The following is a 25,905-nucleotide window of genomic DNA, read 5'->3' on the forward strand; positions in this document are numbered from 1 at the left end:
GAAGAAGCAGTTTGGGAGTTCAAAATGGCTGCCCCGACATTGGTGGAGTTGGCAATGCGGGGACACGGGTAAGGCTACTTTTTTTTTTTTTTTTTTTTTAAAGGATGATAATAACTACATCTGGCCTTTTTAGCTGCGCTTCACTTAACGAGGGAACGGAGGGGGGAAAAAAGAAAGAAAGCGAGCGGAGGGCCTAGAACGCGCTATCGACGAGCTGTTATAACGGTCGCGGGGAGGCCTTCGTCGGGCCTGACCCCGGAGTTCTCTGGCTTCTTCTCAAGTTTGCCCCAGCCGTCGTATTTAGTCGTACGGTTCTGACCTTCCTGTCGCTTTAACGCTTCGCCTCTCAGTTGAGAGAGGAAGACCTTAAAACAAATACTTGGAAGCTCGTCCGAGGCTTTGCCTTCTTCGCCTAACGGCTGCTAACTTCTAATGCCCTCTGCACGATCTTCTGGTTAGAGGTGGGGGGGGGGGGGTCGGGTAGGAAAAGAAAACCCGACTCTTGGGGAAAAAAGTCCACTTTGTCCTCATGAAATCGGATTGGTGCATGTGTAGTTTCCCTTTCTAAATAAATTCCCAAATAACGTAGGGACACTTGCACAGGAGGCGTAACCATTACCAGTGATCAGGCCTTTTTTAAAAAAATAGAGGAATGATTTAACAACCAAAAAAATATCAAATTCAAGTTAAGTGTTCATGTGCACACTTATTTCAAAATAAATTAAAAAGGGGTTGTTTTTTTTAGGTAAATGGGACTTGGTAAAATGGGAATGTGAGCCTCCATTTTTTTTAAAAAAATGGTTTGGCAACAAGGTTGATACACTGTATTTCTGTATTCTGGATTGTTAATCAATTTTTGCTTTTCATTATTTTTTCTAATGTGTTTCAGGTTACTTGCAAAGTGTGAGATGTTGCTTTTTATGAAGGCTTGACACAAATTGTACTCCCCCATAAACTATGGTGGACTAAGTGTTACCTAAAAGAATTTGATCCTTCTCCTTGACTGATCTAACAACTTGCATTAAGATGCAAGTGTGTTGTTAGAGACCAATCTGCATTATCCCACTGACCAAGGTCCTTTGTACACAATGTTATAGAAGAAAATTTGCCAAATTCGTTGAAATTGGCTGGGTTTCAATAGCTATAAACAATTTTAGATATAAAAACGACATACTGAATAAGTTTTTGGTAGAGACAGTAAAGTATGGTGTCTAAATATTAAACTTCAGCTTCTTCAAAGTTCTATTCCACTTGATTAGACAGTTGTTAAATACAGTGCAACAACTGCAGTGACTTCATCCCCAAATAATGAACAAATTAGTTTCTGATCTGTCTGTGCAGTTGTTCATTCTGCACATGCCTTGGTGTGTTTTTCCTTCTTTGCACATATTGCCATTCTTGTTCGTTGTTTTTGAATCACTACCCATCTAATGTTTCAAGATGGAGGAGGAAGGGTAGAAGAGACCCTGAGCCAAGCAGCATCTCTTTAGTGCTCCTTCTCCACCTCCTCAGTGATACAAAGGTGATCTCTTGCTCCTCACCACTTGCCACTTTAGCTTTTTTTCCATTCCTTTTTCTACTGCCCTCTGTATCCAGCCCATCCCATAGCACCCCATTTGATCTTTTTTTTTAAAAAAAAAAAAAATCAAGCTAGACTGATTTTTGTATTAGACATAATTTCTGCATAAATAGTGCAAGCTGAATTGGATATATTTGGATATATTTACACTTATGAACTTAATTGCTACTTTATCATTCAAAGCTAGATTCTTACTATTGTTTTCATAAATCACGACCATCTGGTTAGACAAAACTTATATGAGGGCAGAATGGCACAAATATAACATTTGGGGGAGGTGGTGCCTATTCGTTTCCCTCATTTTCTCAAGTGGTACAGATATTGATAAGGTGCGATTTCTGATTTAAAAGGGTAATCCACATATATACTCTAGTCCCGCCTTAGACTTGAAAGCCAGCTGGGTGACTTTGGGCCAGTCACTTTCTCTCAGCCCTCAGAAGATTGTTGTGGGAAAAACAGGAGGAGGAAGAAGTGTTATATATATTAACTGTCTTTAGTTGTTTATAAAGAAATAGTAAAAGCGAGTTGTAAATTAAATACAAAAACTAAAAATTCTGATATGGAGAAAAAATGTTATAGTAATTTTGTAAACCATGTTTCAGTGTTGAAATCAACAGATTAATAAGCAGCTAAATAATATGCCGTTGCAAAGCATTTTAAATGTCAGGTTTTTGGGGACAATCACCTGTAAAGCAAGCACCATATATCTTAAGTGCAAGAGTTTTCTGTAATAGAACATATGGATCCCAGAATTTCCATTCACATCTGTTAAAGACAGGTCAAAGGGAGAATGTTTTATACCGTCACAAGATGTCAAATCTGATTCCCTGGCATTTCATTTTTCTTTGTCATTTCTACTTTTCGTGTGAAATTTTAAATATTGTATCTATATAACTGAAAACAACTTCCACCCATTTTCTATATAGTTTGCCACTTGAATTCTATCATGTGACATTTATCTAAACCAGGGGTCTTTAAACTTGACGGCTTTTAAGACTTTTAAGGCTTTTAAGACTTCAACTCCCAGAATTCTTTCTCCAGTCATGTTAGCTCAGGAATTCTGGGAGTTGAAGTCCACAAGTCTTAAACTTGCCAAGTTTGAAGACCCTTGATCTAAGCAGTAAAAGTAAACATATGTATACCCAGCAGATCATTTTGCTATCTCTCTGCCTAAAAATGATTTAAATGATTTAAATATCTTATAATTATCTGATTGGAAAATACAGCATAAAGAATATTTTGTTGATTTAAATTTATTTAGATTCTGCTTTTTGAAATATATTTACAGAATTGAAGAAGCTGATATATCTGAGCGAAGTGCAAATGAAGAAAATGGAGATATTTCAGAAGGTGACCAACCACAAATTAAACATAGTCGACATAAAAAAAAGAAACACAAACATCGAGGCAAACATAAGAAACACAAACATTCTTCAGAAGAAGATAAGGACAAAAAGCATAAACACAGGCACAAACATAAGAAACATAAACGAAAGGAGGTTGCTGATATTTCTGATAAAGAAGATGGGCCAGCAAAAAGAACTAAGATTGACTTCTTAGCTCCTCTAGAAGATTTAGAGAAACAAAGAGCATTATTAAAAGCTGAACTTGAAAATGAGTTAATGGAAGGAAAGGTTCAATCTGGGATGGGATTAATATTACAAGGATATGAGTCAGGTTCAGAAGAAGAAGGAGAAATCAATGATAAAGCGAGAAATGGAACTAGATCTGCAAATAAATCAAATGTTAAGGGAAAGCTTGAGATTGTAGACAATAAAAGCTCAAAGAAACGCAGTAAGAGCAGATCAAAAGAAAGGACTCGACACAGGTCTGATAAAAAGAAAAACAAGTCAGGAGTTGATGGTATAAAAGAGAAAGCTACTAGAAGTAAATCAAAAGAAAGAAAGAAATCTAAAAGCCCATCTAAAAGAACAAAGTCTCAAGATCAAATAGGAAAGTCAAAATCTCCAACTCTTAAAAGGCGCTCTCAAGAAAAAAATAAGAAGTCACGGTCTCCTCCAGAAGATAAAACTAAAGCAGAAGAGAAGATCAAATCAAGAGATCGTAAAAAATCTCCGGTTATTAATGAAAATAAAATTAGAGATCGTAGCAAAAAATCCAGATCTCCAATAGAACAAAGAAGCAAATCCAAAGATAGACAATCAAGGTCAAAAGATAGAAAATCCAGGAGATCTGAGACTGAAAAAGAAAAGAAGCTCATCAAATCACCTTCAAAAGATATGTCATCAGGTAAAGAAAACAGGTCTCCTAGTAAAAGACCTGGTCGTAGTCCTAAAGGAAGAAGTTTATCCCCAAAACCACGAGATAAACTAAGACGTAGCAGATCACCCCTGCTTAATGATCGCAGATCTAAACAGAGTAAATCACCATCTCGAAATCGGTCTCCCATTAGGAAAGCAAAGAGCAGATCAGCAGATAGAAAAAGAAGAGAATCAGAACGGAGGCGTTTTTCTTCTCCCAGGTAATGCTAATGGGAAAAAAGTAATGATTTTGATTTATATATTACTCACAATTATAAAAGTGGGAGTGGGTGGAGGATAATTTTTCCCAATATTCCTCCTTGCATGCTCCAGAAATCTGCCTTTAGGATGGTATGTATTACATTGGGGATGTAAGAAATCAGCAAAATTCATGTCACTTCCTGGTTATTAGTAATATTTTAAGCTGTCCTTGAATAATGGATCGTGTTTTACACTAATTTTATATTTCAGGGTTTTAGTTTAACAATTACATTTGTTTATAGGATGCAATAGAATAAGTAAGTTGGCAGTGAATAGAAAGAATCAATAAAACGCCTATTCTCTTTCCCTATACCCACAGTCAACAAAGGTAGTGTAAGAGATTATAGAAATGATAGACTGTGATGTCTGGATTGTGCTAGTTTTCATATTTTGGGGTTCAGTGACTGCAAATGGTTATAAAAGAGCCACTCTTTGATAATAAGGGCAAGTTGCAGAGGCAGTGCAATTTAGAGATTAACTAGAAGTATCAGGTGAAAGCACCTGATCTGGTCCTAATTGGCAGATAAATTGCTGGGTTGTATGGAATCTGAGGTGTGGTTGTACTGTTCAGAACAGAAAAACACATTGAACATAGTAATATATTTGTATTTTAGAATTCTAATTTAACATCTTTTCTTAAAGAAGACGTTAGGCTTGTCCTCTATTCCTCTGTACTTATAGTTTATCAGCCAAACTAATTAGGGATTAAATAACTATAATGTAAATTAAAATATTTTTAGTAAACCTTCAGGTCGCTTAGTATATTGGAATTTAATTAGTGCTTGTTGCTATAGTTTTATTTTGGGAGTCAGTTCAGTGGTACCTATCAATATGCTTAAATTAGTGTGCAGTCATTCAATATATTAATATGTCTTTTGCATTTTAAAATGCAGCATATTTTAAAAGCATTTCAAGTTCAGTGGAATTTGTTTTTGTATATCTTTAATTGGTGTTCTGAGATGAAATTCACAAATTAAATAAAAACTCTGAAAATCTGTTGAAGCAATGATTTAATGTAAGATTTTAATGAGTTTGCATGGATTATAAGTAACCATAAGAAATGCATTTTTTATCAATATGCTTTTTATATACTTTTCCTGATAACTGTTAAATGTGAGATGTTGTGGTGACAGTTAGGGATTTACAGAAAGGAGGTAAACAAGGGATATGATTGAAGTATAAAGAATTATAGATAGTGTGAATAAAATAGACAAGGAGAAGTTATTTTTCCTTTTCCAAAATTCTAGAATCAGAATCATGAAATTGAATACTGGAAGAATCAGCACAGAGAAAAAGTATTTTTTTTAACTCAATGCATAATTAAACTTTGAAAATAATCAGCATGTGAGTTTTACTAGCTATCAGCTTGGTTAGTTTCAAAAAAAAAGGATAAGACCAATTCCTTGAAATTATCGGAAAGAATGGCTCTTAACCTTGATGGCTGTGTGACTGCCTCTGAAGGCCATCTGTTGTGTGGGGGACTATTAAGTTTCTTTGCTCAATTGGGTGGCTGTTGTAAGAAGAAACTGCTGGATTAGATGGGTCAATGGCTGATTTAGAAGGGCATCTCTGTTCTCATGTTGAAGTCCATTTTACAAATACAAGAAGTCAACATCTGATTCACTAACTTAGTCATAAATAAACATGATCAAATGCTTGAAGTATTCTCTTGACCAGGATTATAAGTAACTTCATAGGTTCCTATAGAGCACAGTGGTCAAACTCATGGTGTCACATTGCTATCATGTGATGTATCATGACATTTTTACCCTTTGTGGAGCTGGGGTGAGCGTGGCCTGCCTGAGACACATCCAGCCCATGGGTCGCCAGTTTGACACCCCTGCTGTAGAGGGAAAAATCAGGGATGAGAAGCTTTTGAAACTTAGGTAAAACAAAATTTTCAGGCTTTCCTTGTGCGTGTTTTATACAGTATGATAAAGCTTAAGTATACTGAATGTAAGAAAGCAAGCTAATGTCTGTTGAATTAGTTGCAGGATTGCTAGAGGCAATAAAATGGGTGAGGATTAAGTGTAGACAACAGCTAATACTTTGCTAAAACCTAAAACTGCTGTAGTATATTGTATAATATGAAGCGTCTGATCAGGAGATTAAATTTGCTCATGGTAATATGCTTTGGTTATTGCAAGAATCATTTTATAACTGTAAGTAAAATCACATTTTTACATTGTCTAGTGTACTACATTTGAAATGTATGTGCTACTTTTGTCCCATTTTTGTCTTGAAAAGTAGTGGATAGATAGAGTTCACACTTTTATGCTTATATACCGTAGATATGCTTATACTATGTCTTCAGTTTTCAGTTTTGTCATCCAGAATCATGCATATTGCTGAAATGCAAGGCAGTATATTGAAAAGAAAATTCATTTCTTTGCTGAGGAAAGCAAAAAATGTGATAGTTAGCAAGTGTTACTTTTTTGCCTCCCTCAGCTCTCTTTCCCCATCTCCTTAAACTGTACATCGTGATTTATCCTCCAACAGCTTCTTTCATTTTTCTTGGTTAAGAGTTTCAGTTTTTATCTGCCACACAACCAAATTATTGTAATCATTATAAAGCTATCATTACAGAGTCTCGCTTTACTTTCATAGCTTTAAAAAACCTTATTTAAAAATATTTTTCTACAATAATTTGGATAACAGCGGAACCTGTTATGAATTTTCACTTCATTATTTCCAGACTAGTTTTACAACTATAATCTGCAATTAGGTTAAGCTAAGCAGGGATTCTCCCTTCTGTTGCCCATTTTTACCAATAGCAGGGTAGGAACGCAATCACAATTGGAAGTTTAAAATATACTGTGAGTAGTGATGGAATAAAGCCACCACTTGAGATATATGTTAAAGGGAACTTTCTAGTGAACCTTATGCAGCTTAAATGCATATATTCAATAATTACATTTTTGCTTAGTCTCTGGCTGGTAGAACTAGATCTTTATCTGGACCTTCTCTGCAAGTAGATTCTAGTCTCCAATCTAGGTTTCTGGATTGTACATGCTCCATTTGAGGAGCGTCTCTTAAAACAAAACTGCTGGCATAGATCTAGCCTCTCCAGTTTACCTCAGGACCAGCCAACATTGCCAGGCTTTCTAGACCCATTTTAGTTTGTTAGCCACATGTGTTCTCTATCAGAATCTTCCTGTTTCTTTTTATGGAGTTCTGTTTTTTCTTCATCTATTCAGCAACCCCCGTTTGATTTGGGAAGCTAACTTCTGTTCTCAGGTTCTGCTTATCAGCTCACTAGAACAAAGTGATTAGTTGTCTGGGTTCTTCATGACAGATTCACAAAGAGACATACCTTTTCTTGGCTAGCATGCATATTAATAATTTTAGTATTGGCATCACTGCAAACTTCAAAGAAAGAATCAATACAGTAGTGATATTTTTGCTTTATTACATGTTTTTAAAATATGTCCCTATTACCTATATAAACACAAGTGCAGGAAGTTTCAGATTATTGTGTATGAAGATGCAGTTTAAACATTTCATGCAAATTTAGATGTTCATAAATCATGTTCTTTCATTGTTTAGAAATAACACTATCTTTAGTGTTAATTAAGTTTCCGTTTTCTAGATTCTTGATTTTAATATATAAACTAGAAAATAAGTCTTGAGTTATATTTCATTCCTTGTCAGCTATAAACTTACCTCAAAGATTGTGAAAATCGTTCCAGCCTGATATCCTCCAAAAATTTTGAACTACAGTTTTGTCAAAGCTTAGTTGGATGGCTAATCATCAGAGAAGATGAGTTCCTAAGTCTGAGTTATATAAAAAAAAATCATACTTTTGTTTAACATTTTTCTTTTGTTTAAATTTATCTGTTAAATATTCCTTTCTAGTTTAATTTCAGATTGAACTTTTAAAGTGGCTTTCCTCGATTATAATTCCTTTTTTCTTTTTTACGTGCTTCAAGAACACGAACTAGAGATGACATCCTCTCAAGAAGGGAGCGATCAAAAGATGCCAGTCCACCTAGATGGTCTCCTGCAAGAAGAAGATCCAGGTCTCCACTTCGACGAAGATCTCGCTCTCCACTTCGACGTAGCCGATCTCCAAGAAGGAGAAGTAGATCTCCTCGGAGGAGGTATATAAGCTGTTTAGTTTGTAAGCAAAATAAACACTGTACAAGTGGTATTTTCCACTTTTCAATTAGCATGAGGGAGTTGATTCTCCCCATTTGCTTCCATCTGCCATCAAAACAAGTTTATATCCTGAAATCTCTTATCCCTCTGAAGCAGATTGTTAGAATGGGTAATGCACTACAATAGGGAAGAATTGTGTTATCTTTTGTCACATGATGCATTGCAATTGTATCTGTATGCTAAAAAATGATTCTTTTCTAGGTGAGTTTACTTTTTCCAATTTCATAGCTAAAACTTCATGTCAGTTTATTCTGTATTTTTGCCAGTAAATGCTTGACTAAAAGTACGTTATCCTAATATCATGGCTGGCAAAATAGATAGATGTTTTTAAACTACAGGTTCTGCAATTTCTGATTGCCTGCCACACTAGCTCTACTTGAAAAGTTTTGAAAGACATCACAATACCATGGTGTTACTGCTATATCAGAAAAACTTTACTCTGGTATCTTTTCGGTGATATATATGTGTGCCATCTTTTCAATAATTTGAGTCTTTGAATTGTAAAATAATAGTATCAAACAAAATGAATATGGTAGTTATAAAAATACATATTTTGTTAAAACAATTTTCAGAGACAGGGGTAGACGTAGTAGATCTCGTTTGAGAAGGCGATCCAGATCACGAGGTGGCCGTAGACGACGGAGCAGGAGCAAAATAGAAGATAAATATAAGGGAAGCCTTTCAGAAGGAATGAAGGTTGAGCAAGAATCGTCATCTGATGAAAAGTAAGTGCTGTATTTCAGTATCATATAGTGTGATACCCTGGGATGATAAGCCTTAAGTTAGGAGTTTAAGCTAGTAAGTAAAGTATGTTGTAATGGATTTGCTGTTGTTGCATTAGTCATTAAGCTGTTCCAGTACTTTTTTCATTAAGATGGGATAGAAACATGGTAGATAAAATGACCTTTTTTAGTTGTTTTAAAACTCTAAAAACGAGATTGGTAGTGAAGCGGTTTAATAATATAACTGAATATTTATATATTATATGAAGAGTCCTAGGAACAGGTGATGATTGTTGGATGCTAGATATCTGTATTGATACCTTGGGAAATCTTTAGAGTAGATCATAAGGAGAGCTCTTTGTAAGCACCTTGAAAGCAGTGCAGTGGTCAGCATGGATTTGCCAAGAACAATTCTTGCTAGACTAATCGTATCTTATATTGACACACACCCCCCCGCCCCCAAACTTTGATTGTATCAAAGGTTTATCAAAATATTAATAACCACTTAGTTTGCTTAGTGACTGCCCCACAAAAGTAGGGTTACTCGCTTAACAACCACCACAATTTACTACATAGTTCCATGGGTAAATTACCATTGTAAGTTGAGGACTATCTGTATAAGGGAGACTTAGTCTTCGCCATGCAATAATTGAATAAACATAATTTAGGTCATACAATTTTTATTTACTGTATTTTTTTAATCCCACCTTTATTATTTTTACAAATAACTAAAGGCAGCAAACATACTTAATATTCCTTCTTCCATTTCCACACAACAACCCTGTGAGATGAGTTGACTGAGAGCTTTGACTCGCCCAAAGTCACCCAGGTAGCTTAATTTCATTATGAAAGTGGTAAAGTGTTTCCAGTTCCTTCCATAGAAATGTAGAACTTCCTGATGGTGTTGGGAGTTGAGAACTATCAAACTGGACGTGCATCCCAACTTGGAGAAAATCCACTTTTCCCTCTAACCAGCTTTTTTCAGGAAGACTTTCTAATTAAGAAGTTTTTAAGATACGGTAAAGAAAAATAGCTGTTGCCTAAAGACAGAGGTGAATATTTTTTTGAACTTTAGGCCAAGAATGTTGATTATATTCCAATCCATGTATTGGAAATACATGTTCTTGTACCAGTACATACAATACTGAGGTGTCAAATTGTTAATTTGTATAATAATAGCCTTGAAGACTTCGATGTTGAAGAAGAAGATGAGGAAGCTCTAATAGAGCAAAGAAGATTACAGAGGCAAGCAATTGTGCAGGTTTGTTATGTTGCTAATTCTATTCAAACCAGACCAACATTTTGAGTAGACTTATTGGAAGAAATGTCATTCACTTGTAACATCTGGGAGCTGTCCAGAGTTTGCTATAAGATGGGCGGCTATATAAATGTTTTAAATAATTTTTTTTGTAAATTCCAGATGTCATGTACACAAAGTTGTAATTGTCAGGTGTTAAAATAGTCCTACTATTCAAAGTTGTAATGGCTCTGAATGACATTTGTTAAAACATTTATAATGTAGGGCCTTTTTTTAAAGTGACCTTTATGGGTTGCACAAAAGAAATCTTCGCAATTAATGAAAACTGAGGAATTACTCTAAAACTTATGTAACACTTGTATGTAAAGCTAGACAGATGTCTGCCCATTATGAATAGAAAAGAAGCATGCCTCCATGTTGAATCATTGACTTGTTCACTTTATCAAGACATTAGCTTGAACAGCTGCTGTACGTTATTACAACCAGAGGAGTAATATAGTGAGCTTCAAAACTGATAGTTCATACTCACTAGAGTGTGTAACAGATATTAAAATGGCCCTGCATTTCCAAACATTTTCTGACATAATTGGTTGCTGCTGTGTGTCTCCTCACACATGTGGTAATGGAAAGAGGAAAGCAGTTCGGAAGAAATAGACTGAAAAAAGGGCTTGCATAGTAAATGCCAGGCTATTGCATTTTGGAATATGCAGTATGAAATGGGTTTCTCAGTCTAGAATTGACTAAATGCATATTTATTTGTTTGTTAGTTTAATATATCAAATTTAGAGGCTACCCATTTCACTCATAGAGCAATTCTGGGCAGTGTACAATTAAAAACATAAAAATAGTATATTTCAAAAAGAGGCAGTTAAGAATAGAACAAAGTTAAAAGGTGGTGGTGGGTCTTTAAGGTACTAACACCTCAAGGTTGTGTGCTCCAAGAGAATTGGCAGGTATTCAAACACTTCCAAAAGATTATCTGCCATGTAGAGCTTTAAAGCACATAACCAACTCCTTGAATTGAACAGGGAAGCAAACTTACAATGCAATGCAACTTACATAACGAAACATTACAGGTACCACTCTTGGGGCACCTAAATTTGCTTACACAGCCACCTTCTGTACCAGATGAAGCTTCCAGATACTTCTCAAGGTTAGCCCCATGTACAGTGTATTGCAATAGTCCCAAGTGGGAGAAGACCAGGGCATGAGTGGCTGAGAGAAGGGCCTCCCTATCTAAGAAGGGATGTAACTTGGGCACAACAGGAAGCTGATTTGCTTTTCTAGCAGAATCTTAATTCTTGGGAGGTTGCTCTTGGGCTTCAGAAAGCAAAAACAGAGAGATATAAAATCTGACTATATAGTGCAGAAGGGGCAGTGAATTGATTCTTCCATAATGCTGGAGGAAATGTAAATAGCATTTTTATTTATCTCTATCAAATGCAATATAAATTATGGCTTTTTTCCTTTTTAGAAATATAAGTATTTAACAGAGGATAGTAATATGTCAGTGCCGTCTGAACCAAGCAGCCCTCAAAGCAGTACTCGCAGTCGTTCCAACTCACCAGAAGGCATTCTTGAACGGGTAGCAGCTGATGTTAAAGAGTATGAACGAGAAAACGTGGACACCTTTGAAGCCTCAGTGAAGGCAAAACATAACCTCATGGCAGTTGAACAAAATAATGGTAATAATTACAGAGTTTTTAATGCATTCTGAAAGAATAATTACCAAACAATCCACAGTAAGATATTTACATTAGGACAGCTAAGTAAAGCAATTTATGTCCTTAATTTATAACTGAATATAAACAAGCCGGCAGTGGGGCAGCAGAGCAGGAAAGCTAGCTGTGATTTGGCAGCGGCAGTTGGCTGGGAGTAAAATGAGCATGGCAAAGGATCGTCACCTAAACGTCTTAGACCCTTTCTAAATGATTAGAATTTATTCAGATGATTCTCCCATTTTTAATAACCTGGGTATTACCAATGCAATATGCTACTGGTAGCTAAATAGAAAATTAGCTGAATTATGACTGAAGCCACCGAAGGACTTGAGACACTGAAGACAAAAATTTATTAATCTTGATAGACTTTAAGTTTATAGGCTTTAAAGATTCCTGTTCAGTCTGTAGCACAATAGGTGAAGTGTACTATGGTGCTGGGCAGACTTCTGTTTCTGCAGTGTGATTTTCTCCTTTCATTTCTCTTCCCTTCCTGCAATTTCCTTTTGTCCTCAAAAATGTTCTCTCTGGGAACCCCTTTAAAGTGCATTTTCATGGCATATAGGGTTGCAAAAGATAAGATAAACTACCGTATTTATCGGCGTATAACACGCACTTTTTTCCCCCTGAAAATAGGGGGCAAATGATGTATCGTGTTATACGCCGATATAATGTTAAGAAGCCTTCGTGAATGCTGCTGGGATCGGGATCAAGGACACAAATGAAAGAAGGGGAGGGAGGAAGCAACCGAAGCCTGTCCTTCTCTCTGGGTCAGCTCTCTCTCGCTCCTCCACCAGCACAGGAAGAAACTGCTTCAAAGAAGCGGGGGCTTTTCCTGTCGCCTCTCCCCCCACCCCCCACCCCGTCCGCCCGCCCGCCCGCCCGCAGTGCTCCGTTCTGCCTGCCTGCCTGCCTTCGTTAATGGTTGAATCGGAACAGCTTCGGCTGAGTAAAAGAGCGAATAGTTATTATTCTCAGCCGAAGCTGCTCCCAAACAACCAGAAACTAAGGCAGGCAGGCAGAATTTTTTAATTTTTTTCCTGAAATTTCCCCCTTAAAATGAAGATGCGTGTTATACGCCTGTGCGTGTTATACGCCGATAAATACGGTACTTGTTTCTCTTAGCAAACATCTTTATTGAACTGAATAAATGAATTTCACCTAGTTTAATGTCATAATACAACATATCAGACAGGGACACAGTGTACATATTATTTCTAAACAGCACCATGTATTAGCATTTCAAAGTTTATTTAATATTGTAATAACATATAGTGGCATGTATTTAATAATTAAGATTTCTTACGGTTAAAAGAAAAATAGAAATTGAATTAAATGTCCATCTCTTTTAGCTAGTATGAGTATTTCAGCTTACTGTCATCCTTATATTCTCAAAAAGCAGGGAAACTGTCCCATATGCAATGATAGATTGATGTACATTACCTAGTTTTACTGAACAGAGCTATAAAACATCCTTCTAGTTTAAAAATAAAATGCTCCGTTGGGTCATCATTTCAGAAATTTTTCCTTTCCTAAACAGAGAAACCAAATGACCAAAAGCACTGGGAGCAGGAGTAACTTCCAACTTTCTGCTGGCTTGCCCATTGAGTTTCCTTATGAGACTCTGGCAGAGAGTGTTGAAAACCTCCCTCTCTTTCCCTTCCCAGCAAGCAAGGGAGTAAGTGGCTGCTGCTAAGTGGTGGAGGGATAGAGGGATTGTGAGACTGGATGGGAAACGTATCATGGAACATTGAAAATGATCATGTGACCACAGTAGCAATGCAGCAGCAGCCAGAAGCACTGAAGTAGTCACGGCTTTTTCAAGTTTAATTCCCTTGGGAGTCACGTATACTGGATTTTAGACACATTCTGTAAGTTAGCCCATTTGAGTGAGGTGCCTCGGTTCAAAAATTGTTAGCCTATTATGATGCACCATTTCTCCCAGTTCAAGATCATGATGAGAACTTTAGTAGTATATAGGTTGCAGGTTTTAATTTTGGAATCTAAAAGTTGAAATGAGAGTATTGTGTAGTTTAAGCTGTAAGAAAAGCTGTTTGGGAGATTCAGCTCTTATTCCCATCTTCTCTTGAGTTGAGGTGGCACAGCTTTCTCCATTCAGAATGGTAAAATTAACCATCTTAACTTTGGCGCTAAATGAAAACCTTATTTTTCAGTCATTTCAAGCCCATAGATTTTAATTGACCATCTTGGTAGTGTTTATTTATAGATTGTTGGCTTATTTATGGATTGTAATTGTATATCTGTCATCCAAAATGATCTCAGATTAATTGTACAGTCTCTGTGCGTGTGTGTGTATAAACTTGTTTATCATTTCATTTTCTTTCATTCTAAGTCTAATTATTTAAATATTTCTTTAAGGTTCATCTCAGAAGAAAATCACAGCTCCTGACATGTTTACAGAATCAGATGATATGTTTGCTGCATATTTTGATGTAGGTACACTAATAGATATACACTAATTAGATATACACTAATAGATTTTATCATGGTTGTTGAAATGCAGCACTGTTTTAGTGAAACAAATATGTAAACATCTTAAAGCTCACTAAATTATTTTGAGAAACAGTTTAGAATATGATTCCAAATATGATTCTTCAACTGTTTTTATTACAATCTTGCAGGAGTATGTTCAATTTCTTAGTGGCATATAAATGGGTAAATATTAGCATATTTTTAACTTTAGTTAAATATGCACTGGTATCTTACTCTTTTTGGTTAGTAGAAGATACTTAATATAGTATAGCTTGCTTAATATTACTTATCACAAAGGTACAATTAATGTATGCTTGTGGATATATGTATGTCTATATCTTATATCTATCTTATATCTATATATATAAAAGCGAAATACCACTCACGCATCATCACAAAATTTCCAGAACCATAAAGCCTACCAACTTGAAATTTGGCACGTGTGTTCCTCTTGGCTTCCAGGTCCTCACTAAGAAAGGATCTTTTGAAACGACCATCAGAAAATTAGTATTTCACATATTATTAACATGCTCTGATGCTAAGGAGTTCTACTCCCCCTCCCCACCTGAAAAGAAATCAGTTCCAAATGCAAAACAGGCAGAGGAGAGGAGTTTCAGTTTCACAGCACCAAGCAGCTTTCCTACAGAACAGTTGAGCTAAGCCACGCCCAGGCTCCTTGCTGTCTCCTTGCTCACACAGCAAATATTTTTTCAGTTTCCAAACAGCCTTGAAATCACACACACACTGACAGGATGCTAGCCAGATGAATACCGATGCATGCTGGTAGGCAGAGGCACTATTTTTCCCCCTTATTTTCCTCCCCCAAAACTAAACTTGATCAGATAGTTTCGTAGTGAAGCACGGGTATCCAGCTAATTGTGTGTGTGTGTGTGTGTGTGTGTGTGTGTGTGTGTGTGTGTGTATATATATATATATATATATATATATATATATATAGAGAGAGAGAGAGAGAGAGAGAGAGAAATTCAGATATTTAAAATGTGATGAAAAAGCTTAAATGAGTCTTTATTTCAGAGTGCCCGTCTTAGAGCGGCTGGCTTTGGAAAAGACTTCAAAGAAAATCCAAATCTCAGGGATAACTGGACAGATGCTGAAGGATATTACCGTGAGTATAGTTGCTAAATTTCTTTTGTATTTGCTGAATAAAACTGATAAATGAATGTGTTTTATTATTAAATTGTCTTCACTGCATAATTAATTCCTGTATGTAGCAATGCTCTTACCAGTTCTTGTGCTTTGTTTTGAATATACAGGGCGTCTTACATGCTTTTCTTTTTCATTCTCCCCCTCCCAGGTGTTAACATAGGTGAAGTGCTAGATAAACGTTACAATGTATATGGTTACACTGGCCAAGGAGTTTTCAGTAATGTGGTTAGAGCCAGAGATATGGCGAGAGCAAACCAAGAAGTGGCTGTCAAGATCATTAGAAACAATGAACTTATGTAAGTGAGAAAGTTCAAATGCTTTTAATTGTATTGAATCATTCGATAATAATAGCAAATAACAAATATAAAAGACATCCTGATGAGCAGAATTTATTAATTTCAATAAATAAACATTTATTTATTTAAATAAACATTTACTTATTTGTCACATTTATCAATCATGTATAATTAACTGAAATTAATGGACTGCAGCAGTTAGTTTTAGTCACTAGAGAACAGGGTTTTTTCATATGCCATATTGCTTAAATCATTAATATATTTAAATAAAATATTTTCCGTAATTTATGCATGTGGGAAAAAAATTGTTTAGCCTCCTAAATATTTCTGACATTTAGCTTATTCATTAAATAATGACTTTTATTTAATGTTATAGGAAACATTGAAATGTTGTCTATTTCCTTAACTTTAATTGTTCTTTATATATTTATATGGCATTTGAAGGAACCTTTGGCAGCCCTCTTATCTCTCTTAGTATTTAAGCCAGAAACAAATGATTTCAAAATGCAACAGAAGTAAGATGTTATTACAAGTGTGCACAGAATGGAAATTACGTTTTGTTCCAAGCCTGCAATAAACCATCATTCCTAGAAGCTTGATTGAGCCATATTGGGTCACTTGTAGTTTGGCAAATTGAAAATATGATGACTTTTAGGGTTAGTATTAATTTTTTCCAGAGCAAGTTGCAGTGGAATCCTCGCTTAACTGTGCAGGGCAAGTAAGGCAACACTACTACACATCTCCCATGCTACTCACAGCAGGTTTTAACAGAACAGATCTCATGGATCTGCTTCTTTTACCTTCTGGTGTCTTCTTTCCCTGCGCTCCCATAGCTATTGCCACCCCTAGTGCTGTCCTCAGTAAAGAGCAGATTCCCAGCATGGCATGTCTCATTGGCTTTCCTACCCATAACTTTTGCCAATTCTTTCTCCCCTCAATTGCAACCAGTGCTCTTGGTCTTTCTTTTCTCCTCCACTTAATCACACTGCCACCTCTACCAGAAACAGCCTGTTCTCGTTGACAGCTAGAATAAAGCAGTCCTATTCTGTTTTATGGGACAAAAAAGGTGCAATGCATTTTTCCTCCTAGATGTTCCTATGCTTGGGACAATGTATACCTAAACATTTTACATATTCCCAGATTTTGCTACATTTAATAGGAAAGGAATATATAAGAATTAAAACGTTATTTCTCCTAGATATATTGTGTGTGGGGGTGGATATGGGTATATATGGGTTTCAGGATAAAACAAAAGAACCCAAGTGTGCCCAGAATTTGCATTTTTATGGTTTTGAATGGAATATGAATTCCATTCAAATTCGAACATTTTTGAAATGTTGATGGAAAACTATAACATTGAAAATTACATGATTGAATATAGATGGAAGAGGAGTTTGGTTTTTGTGTTCTGTTACTGTAATAAATTATATTTTTTCAGGCAAAAAACGGGTTTAAAAGAACTGGAATTCTTGAAGAAGCTCAATGATGCAGACCCTGATGACAAATTTCATTGTCTACGTTTGTTCCGACATTTTTACCATAAGCAGCACCTTTGTCTAGTATTTGAACCTCTGAGGTATGTAAAAGTAAATTTAAGCCCATTTAAAAATAAGTTTTATCATAACATATTGCTTTATGAAGTTTTACACTGTTATAATGCTTCAGAAATTGTTATTCCACCTGTTTAATGATAATTTTCATATTTAATGAACATATTTGAGGATTAATATAAATCTCTTCATGTATTCACAGCTTAAGGGTAAACATGCACTGGTCTCCTTCCTTGTTCCAATCAGCAAATTTAAGACAATTCTTTCATATGTTAGTAGTTTTTATCCAATAGCTGTAAACACATTGTTCTTGATTGAATAATAAAATATTAAATTAGTGAATTTTCTGACAGAGAAGAAACAGTATAAAACCAATAAGTGAAAGACATAATTTTTTTAATGTGCATTTGAAACAACATAAAATCCTTTCATTTCTGTGCAAATATCGAAGCAGTTTCTCAGCTTGAAAGGATAATTTGTTTTCTTAGCATCAAATTTCTGTCAAGTTTTATTTGAAGTGGACATGGAAAAATAACACTCTGCAGTTGCTAAGAAACATCTATACTGTAATTAATGCAAATAAGTTTTCACAATTACCCATCTGTTGCTTAGCTGCTTGGTTTTCATACAAATCCAGTTAATTAACTTAGCACACCTGCTCTTTCCAGTAGTCTTTTGTAAGTAATTTGAAGAATAAAAAATACTATGTAAACATTTTAAAAATATATTTATACTGAGTCATTTTTAAAATATTATTCTGCAGATTTGTGTAAAAATGAATTTTTAAAATATTCTGCAGATTTGTGTAAAAATGAATTTTGTGTATTTAGTTTTGTTCTAGTTTCAAAGAAGATAAAGTATCTATCTACCACATTTATACAGCTGACCATCTCACGTAGCATCCATTCATTTATTACACTCTACCATGCCTATCACAAGTTCTCCTTGTGGATTAATTGACCTTGCAGAACAGCATGAAATGAATACAGTGTAGAGCAGGGCTCTCCAACCTTGGCAACTTTAAGACTTGTGGACTTCAACTCCCAGAATTCCTCGTCCAACAAAGCTGGCTGAGGAATTCTGGAAGTTGAAGTCCACAAGTCTTAAAGTTGCCAAGGTTGGAGACCCCTGGTGTAGAGAAAGATTTAGCCGAACTAGAGATGGAAAATTTCCTGAAAGTTTGAAGCAATTGGAAGAAAAGTCTTTTACTTAAGAAAATAAAGTGAAAAAAATCAAAATATGACAATCCTTAATATAGATAGTCCTAGACTTAAGACCACGATTGAGCTCCAAATTTATGTTGCTACGTGAGAAATTTGTTACGGGAGTTTTGCCCCATTTTATGACCTTTCTTTCTAATGTCGTTAAGTGAATCACCACAGTTGTTAAATTAGTAACGGTTGTAAAGTGAATCTGGCTTCCCCATTAACTTTGCTTGTCAGACAGTCGCAAATGGACTCACGTAACCTCGGGACATCATGGGGATGCTGCAGTGGTTGTAAGTGTGAAAAATGGTCCTAAGTCACTTTTTCAGTGCCGTTGTAACTTCGAACAGTCACTAAATGAACGATTGTAAATCGAGGGCTCTGTATTTGCTTCAGATATAAATCAATTAATAAACACTGTTACTATTGTCTATCCCATTCCCAGAAGAGTGGAGTCATTTTGAATAGCATCATTTTATGCATTCTGAGTTCTTCCAAGTGCTGTGATTTAAGAGAAACCTCTCATATAGCCAAGTGCAAGATAGTTAATGTTCCCAATATTATGGGCTTAGATTGAGTGGGGTGATTTGGAATGGAGGGGGAGGGTTTATTAGGATAAAGCAGCAGTTATTTAAGCATAGTGCTGAGTCACTTAACAGCTGCAGTGATTGGCATAACTGTGACAAAACAATTATAAAATGGAGCAAAATTCATTTAGCAACTGCCTTGCTTAGCAACAGAAATTTTGGTTTTAATTGTGTTTATAAATTGAGCACTAGTTGTATTCCCTTGAGCTCTTATTAATGTGCTTCAGCACACTTCTAAAACTGGAAATGTAATTATTGGTTTTGTATAGGTTTGTTGAACATGGTTTCTGCGTGTGTCTCTCAGGATACATTCAGAATTGCAAACCTCCATGTGTTTCTCAGTGTTATGATTAAAAACAAGCCACAGGGCAATTTTTGTATGTCAAAAATAATCTGGAAGAATTGTCACCACTTCTACACATGTTGCCCTGGGGAGGAGAAATAAAGGAACAACTATATTGTTTTCATCTCCATGGCTGAAGTTCTCAAAGGACTTTTGTGATGTCTGGATGCAGAATACAGTATTTGAACTCTTGAATTTTGTTTCACCAAGTAATAGCCAATGGACTAAGTTCCAGTGCAGGCAGTCTTCAAGTTCCTATATAATTGAGTCTGGCAATTATAGTCAAAAGTCATGACTGTTGTAAAAGTGGGTTATCAGGTGACTGGACTGGATTTTATGACCTTTTTATGGATGTTGTTAGGCAAATGCTGCAGAAATTAAGTAAACCCATCATTCATTATGGATTTTTTCTGGAAACTGGAAGTACTCTGGGTTCTGTAAAAACCATACAATTGTGGTCATGGAACCATGGGGTGCTGCAAACAACCACAAATGGGGGCGTGCACTAACGTGCCTATCGTCCCTGTCATTTTATTTTTATGTTCGTGTTTTCATTTTTGTTTGACAAATTATAAATAAATAAATAAAAATGCTTGCCAGTTGTTAGGTGCCAGGTTATAGGGGTAGAAATCATAACTTTGGAACCAGGTCATAAGTAGCCTTTGGAGGTCTGTCATAACTTTGAACGATTGCTAAGTTAACCAAGTCATAACCTGTAGAAGATTATGCTTGTTTTGTTGTGAGCTTGAAACAAAACAAACTTAACCATTCATTTGAATCTCTACCACATAGAGTTTATAGGAATTCAAACTTTATAATACTATATAGAACTGTTTTGATTAAATAGATTTTAAAAATCATTTTATGAAGTAAGGAATAAATAGCAATATATTAACACTTTCCTTATCTATATTTTATCTTATTAGCAAATGGTTCATAACCCCATTTTTATTTTTGTTACTAAAAAAGGAAGGTATTTCCAGTGTGGCTTTCCGTCTCATAAGGAAAGTAATTCAAGGAACACCCTGAGCAACCAGAAGTGTTTTTCTGCTCATGCAAAATATTTACAAATCCACTATATTATAATTTTAACAATTCCTCTTTCTACCTCTTTTAAAAATTTCATTGTATTGGTTCTCAATTTAGTATGAATTTACGAGAAGTTCTAAAGAAATATGGAAAAGATGTTGGTCTCCATATAAAGGCTGTGCGATCCTATAGTCAGCAGTTATTCCTGGCCTTGAAACTTCTGAAAAGATGCAACATTTTACATGCTGATATCAAACCAGATAACATCTTGGTAGGTAATCTCAGTTATCGTTCTATAGGAGTTTCTTTGAAAGAGGCAGAAGTATTATATTATTTATGTTAATTTTCAGCTGCTATGAGAATGAAAACTCTTTATCCTCCAAAATATCTAAAGAGATAGAATATTTTAATGCAGTAAAAAAAAATTACAATTGTTAGTTGATGTAAACTTATCGACCGTTCTGTAATAGCTTTTTAAAACTTCCTCCATCAGCTGTAACATTACAGCCGAATTGCCATATCAGTTGCTCTCGTTGCCATACTATCATGACATTTTGTGTGTGTGGTCCCAAGATAATCTAGGGATTACCTGGAAGGTAAAAAAAGAGGGATTTCTATTGAAAGTGCAGAACATTGTTCAGATGATATGTAGAAGTATTTTGGCCATTTTATCTCAAAAGTGGAAAAATGTGAATAGCTTAGGGCAGGGGTGTCAAACTCAAGGCCCAGGGGCAGTATCTGGCCCATGGGGTGCTTAGGTCTGGCCTGCGGGGCCGCCATGGAAACAGTAAAGGACCGTTCCACAGTGCCTCTGCCAACGAAAACGGAGCTTGGGAAGGCTGTGTGTGGTCCTCCCAAGCTGTTTTCACTGGCAGAGGGTTCCAGGAGGCCATCGCAGCCAAAACAGAGTTTGGGAGCCTGTTTTCGCTGGCAGGGAGCTCGGGCTGCCACAGGCGTCCCAACACGAGTGACATTGAGCTGGCCATGCCCCTCCGCCCCCCACAAGATCAAATACAACCTTGATGCAGCCCTCAATGAAATCAAGTTTGACACCCATGGCTTATGGAGTATTGTGACTTCATTTTTATTGAATTGTCAAATGCATAAATTCCAGTTGTTTTCGACAACGTTGCTACAAACTCCTCTTTAATAGGAAATGTAGCACCTTCACAAGTAAGAACAATACATTGCAACATAGTCAACTTCTCAATATTTTGACATTTTTGCTTAGAATATGAAAGTAACCAGCTGGATTAGACCAAGGAGTTACTGTGTCCACTATTCTATTTCTGCACACACACACACACACACACAGAGTAGTGCCACTTACTACATCTATAATAGGATTAATTATTATTTTTGCTTCTTTTAGGTGAATGAATCAAAAACCATTTTAAAACTTTGTGACTTTGGATCAGCTTCACATGTTGCTGACAATGATATCACACCATATCTTGTTAGTCGATTTTACCGTGCTCCTGAAATTAGTAAGTTAATCTACTCTGAATTTAGGTTAAAATTATTAATAAACATTAATTTAACTTGTATTGGAATTTTATGATTATGATTGCTATCATTCTTTGGTGTGATATCAGATACGTATAATCCTTAATAAGACAATGTCTTTAGAAATCGGAATCTGAAGCTTAGATTAAAGCTGAATGGAAGGTAGGGGCCACTTAAAAAATCTCATGGTTTGGGGGTTTAGACTCTTTAATCTTTTTAAGTCCTCTTTTTTTTTATTTGCTGAGAAGTATACCACCACTTCTGCCTTTTTCTAGGATCCTTAGTTTGTTCTTCCCAATCTATTTTTCTCTTGGTTGATTCTCTCCTCGCAACTTGGTTCATCTATCCTTTTTGTTCCTTCTTTCTGTTCACTGGAGAAGTCCCTGCATCATCTGAATATCTGCCTGACAAATGAAGAATTTAACATGGAATTTTGCATGTGTGTTTATTCTTACTCATTCTGTTTTTTCAGATTGAATGAAAGTAAGAGATGCACCATTTGAAACAGTATAATGTGACTTTGCTACATCATGCAGTACTATTTTACCCAATCTCTCTTCACGTACCGCTTAATAGTTGATTTTACAGAAGACAGTATTTCCATCAGTTATTTGTAAATGACAAAATAAGGAAGAAACAAGAGGAAAATTACAGTTAGTGACACAAAGACACTTGTTGATGACATACAGAATTACTCTAGATGTTACAATTCATTCTCTTTTCTGCCAGGCTGATTTTAGAAAAAGAAATGATATTTATTGCAGTTTAATATGATCAATGGCTTGTAATCTAAAATTGTTCTCCTTCAGTTATAGGCAAAATCTATGACTACGGTATAGATATGTGGTCTGTAGGCTGTACATTGTATGAACTTTACACTGGGAAAATATTATTTGCTGGGAAAACCAATAATCATATGTTGAAACTTGCTATGGACCTCAAAGGAAAGATGCCAAACAAGGTAAAAAAAATGAAATCCTTATAAAAATCAACAAACCCCCCTGAAATATTCAATACTTTCTGGAAGGGCGTGGGGTAGGCTTGTTTCAGTTTTCTGGAGTTAAACTTACAGTGTATGACAGAATGAATGAATGGAACTTTTTTTTTCATTTTATGAATACGTGTTGAAGTTCATTTTTGTGTTCACTAGTCAGTAATATAAATGTCCTCTTGGTTTTACTGTTTTTAGGATAAACACTTAAAAGTCGCACTTTTAACATTTTTTAATGCTGTTCTTTCCAGATGATCCGGAAAGGAGTGTTCAAAGATCAGCACTTCGATCAAAACCTCAACTTTATGTACATAGAGGTAGATAAAGTGACAGAAAGGGTAAGTAATAGTATAAGCAAGATTGCTTTCTATGGCATCCTTAATTAAAATTTTGCATGAAGGTGCTGTGATTTATAAGAATCTTCCACAAATAAAAGAGTCTTTACAGGAAATTATGAAGTATAGTAAAGAATTCAAAATATACTGGGTGTGTGTATATGATGAGGAGGGTAAACCTGAGCTGACCAAAACATTGGTTTGGTTTGGTTGCATTTATTTATAAAAGAACCTTCCTCTTTGTGCTATTATTCTTAAAGATCTAGTTTTTTTGACCCAGACATTATGGGAAATAGGTAGCCACGACTCTAGGCTGCAAAGAAACATGCTTTATGTTAAATTACGGTTCCATTCCTGAAGCTCCAGTGCTGCACTTAAGACTCTGAAAACATTTAGAAAAAAAACATCCAAGAAGAAAAAGATGCATTAAAAGTATTGTAATTTTGAATGGTCACTAAATGAACTGTTGTAAGTTGAGAACTACCCGTAGTTATAATACTGTGGAAGTTTTGTTTTCCCCTTCTTGTTCTTCCAGTCGACAAGACTAGGAGCATGGTACAATTATTATTTGGGGAAAGTGTTTTGCTTTCAAAAGCCAAATTTCAATTGCATAATGTAATATCTTAACTGGACTGGCCATTTCATATTCTTGGTAATTTTATTATTATCTTGAAAATAAATGCTGGATGCCCTTGTCTTGGTAGGAAAAAGTGACTGTGATGAGCACCATTAATCCAACAAAGGACCTGCTTGCAGATTTAATTGGGTGCCAACGCCTCCCTGAAGATCAGCGCAAAAAGGTTCACCAGTTGAAGGACTTGTTGGACCAGATCCTCATGTTAGATCCAGCTAAACGGATTAGTATCAACCAGGCCCTACAGCATGCCTTCATCCAGGAGAAAATTTAAATCCAGTGAAGATATCCAAAGGGTTTGAATAGTTAATATACAAAGACTGATGAAGTTTCACTGCAATTTATAAGTGTACATATAACATATAAATAATTCCCCTGCAAAATTGAGGAAGAATGATATATTTCAATTAACACAAAGGTGGATTATTTCTTTTAGAAATGTTAGAGTAAATCTGTTTGTCTCTCATGTGAAGATTTTTTCACTGTAGAATTATTTTTAATTGCCAAGACTGCACAGGAGTACAGTGCTAAAGTATATGGTTGCAGTTCCTCTCAAATAATACACACACACATGCGCACATGGACGATGTATATATATAAAAAAAAATCTGTGATGGAATCTCAGTAAGACTGGGTGGTTGATTTTGGTTTTTAGCAAATTTGGCTTCATTTTTGTCTCTGAAAAATGGCCAGCATAAATGCTGTTTATATTACATTTTCCTAGGTGTGTGCGTGCAGGCCACAGCAGCATATGCCCTTGGTGTAGTCAGTGCCGAAAGGGGTCTGTTCCTTCTTGAGCCTGCCCACAGGGATGGTCTCCTCTTTTAAAGCAGGTTGCGTACAACTTTCAGTACACTGAAGGTAAGCTAAACCATCAACATCACGGGTGTTTAAGATGTTAATTGTACTGGATCAACTGACAAACGAGAATCGGTCACTCTGTAGCAGAATTCCCTGCATGTTTTATAAAGGAGATATACCTATAATATATAAATATATATATAAATATATATTATTTTCTGGCATTACAACTGTGGCATAATTCCAGCTTGTGTTTGATCATCACATTCAAAGAAAAAAGTGGAGGAGTGTGCACTTGATGGAGAGAGCGCCTTCAGTGTACTGTTTATATTACTTTTTTAAAAATATCAACTTGCTACATAGACTTTATACCTTTTGTTAAATACAGTTCACGATGGCATAAAACCAGTACTTAAAGTCATTTTCATTTACTAACAACAAATGCTAAGCTCTGGTTCCAAAAGTCCTTATCTCCTCTTGGCCAGATAGAAAGCACCAACAATTCTTTTAGCTATTTGTATGTCATTTGAAAATGTACTGCTTTATGCTATAGGTGTTTTCATTTGTTCATTGTTTTCATTATTTGTGATCATGTTGTCTTTCAATACAGGCATAAACCTTCCACTCTTGAACAAAGCAGCTGCTTTTTAAAAGCGGTAATTGCTTCTTTACCTTTTATTTCTTTTGTAAATGAAACTTTAAGAAATGTGACTTTAAAGTGTTGTCTCTTGCATAAAATAGTTGACATTCACTTATTGTAAAGTGAAGATTGTTCTGCTGCATGTAAAGTGGACCATGCAGATTTCTGTATGTTTTCGGTATGCATCATTAGATAATAAAGTCTTTTGTGAACAAGGCATTGGTAGCCCTTTTTAAAAGATTTTTGTCTCCGGCGTTGCCGACTCAGGTAAACCATAAGAAGAACTTTCCTTTTTAATAGTCCTTTAATTAAAACAATTATTAAAAGATGTGATCCCCTGAAAGAACTTTTAGACTATTAATTATTGACAA

At 35.6% G+C, this 25,905-nt stretch overlaps 1 protein-coding gene across 2 annotated transcripts; it reads left to right on the top strand.

Annotated features, from left to right (window-relative positions):
* PRP4K (pre-mRNA processing factor kinase PRP4K) lies at positions 1–25,751 on the top strand. 2 transcript variants are annotated; one of them, XR_015748790.1, is made up of 17 exons: positions 1–68; positions 2,868–4,061; positions 8,031–8,201; positions 8,832–8,984; positions 10,161–10,242; positions 11,714–11,924; positions 14,337–14,410; positions 15,486–15,576; positions 15,766–15,913; positions 17,352–17,489; positions 20,745–20,898; positions 22,000–22,114; positions 22,943–23,094; positions 23,376–23,462; positions 24,164–24,259; positions 24,818–24,954; positions 25,505–25,751. XR_015748790.1 is itself a non-coding variant. In XM_026676640.2 (15 exons), exons 1-15 carry the CDS (start codon positions 25–27, stop codon positions 24,365–24,367), a joined length of 3,018 nt encoding a protein of 1,005 aa, XP_026532425.2. In that variant the 5' UTR covers positions 1–24; the 3' UTR covers positions 24,368–24,503. The 2 variants fall into 2 exon arrangements, 1 of the variants encoding a protein (XP_026532425.2); XM_026676640.2 differs by lacking the exons at positions 24,818–24,954; positions 25,505–25,751 and having other exon boundaries at positions 24,164–24,503.
* The last annotated feature ends 154 nt before the right edge of the window (positions 25,752–25,905 follow it).

Source organism: Notechis scutatus, chromosome 3 (assembly GCF_049901735.1).
Source record: "Notechis scutatus isolate UNSWTSFEM ecotype Mainland chromosome 3, rNotScu1.2, whole genome shotgun sequence".
NCBI lineage: Eukaryota > Metazoa > Chordata > Lepidosauria > Squamata > Elapidae > Notechis > Notechis scutatus.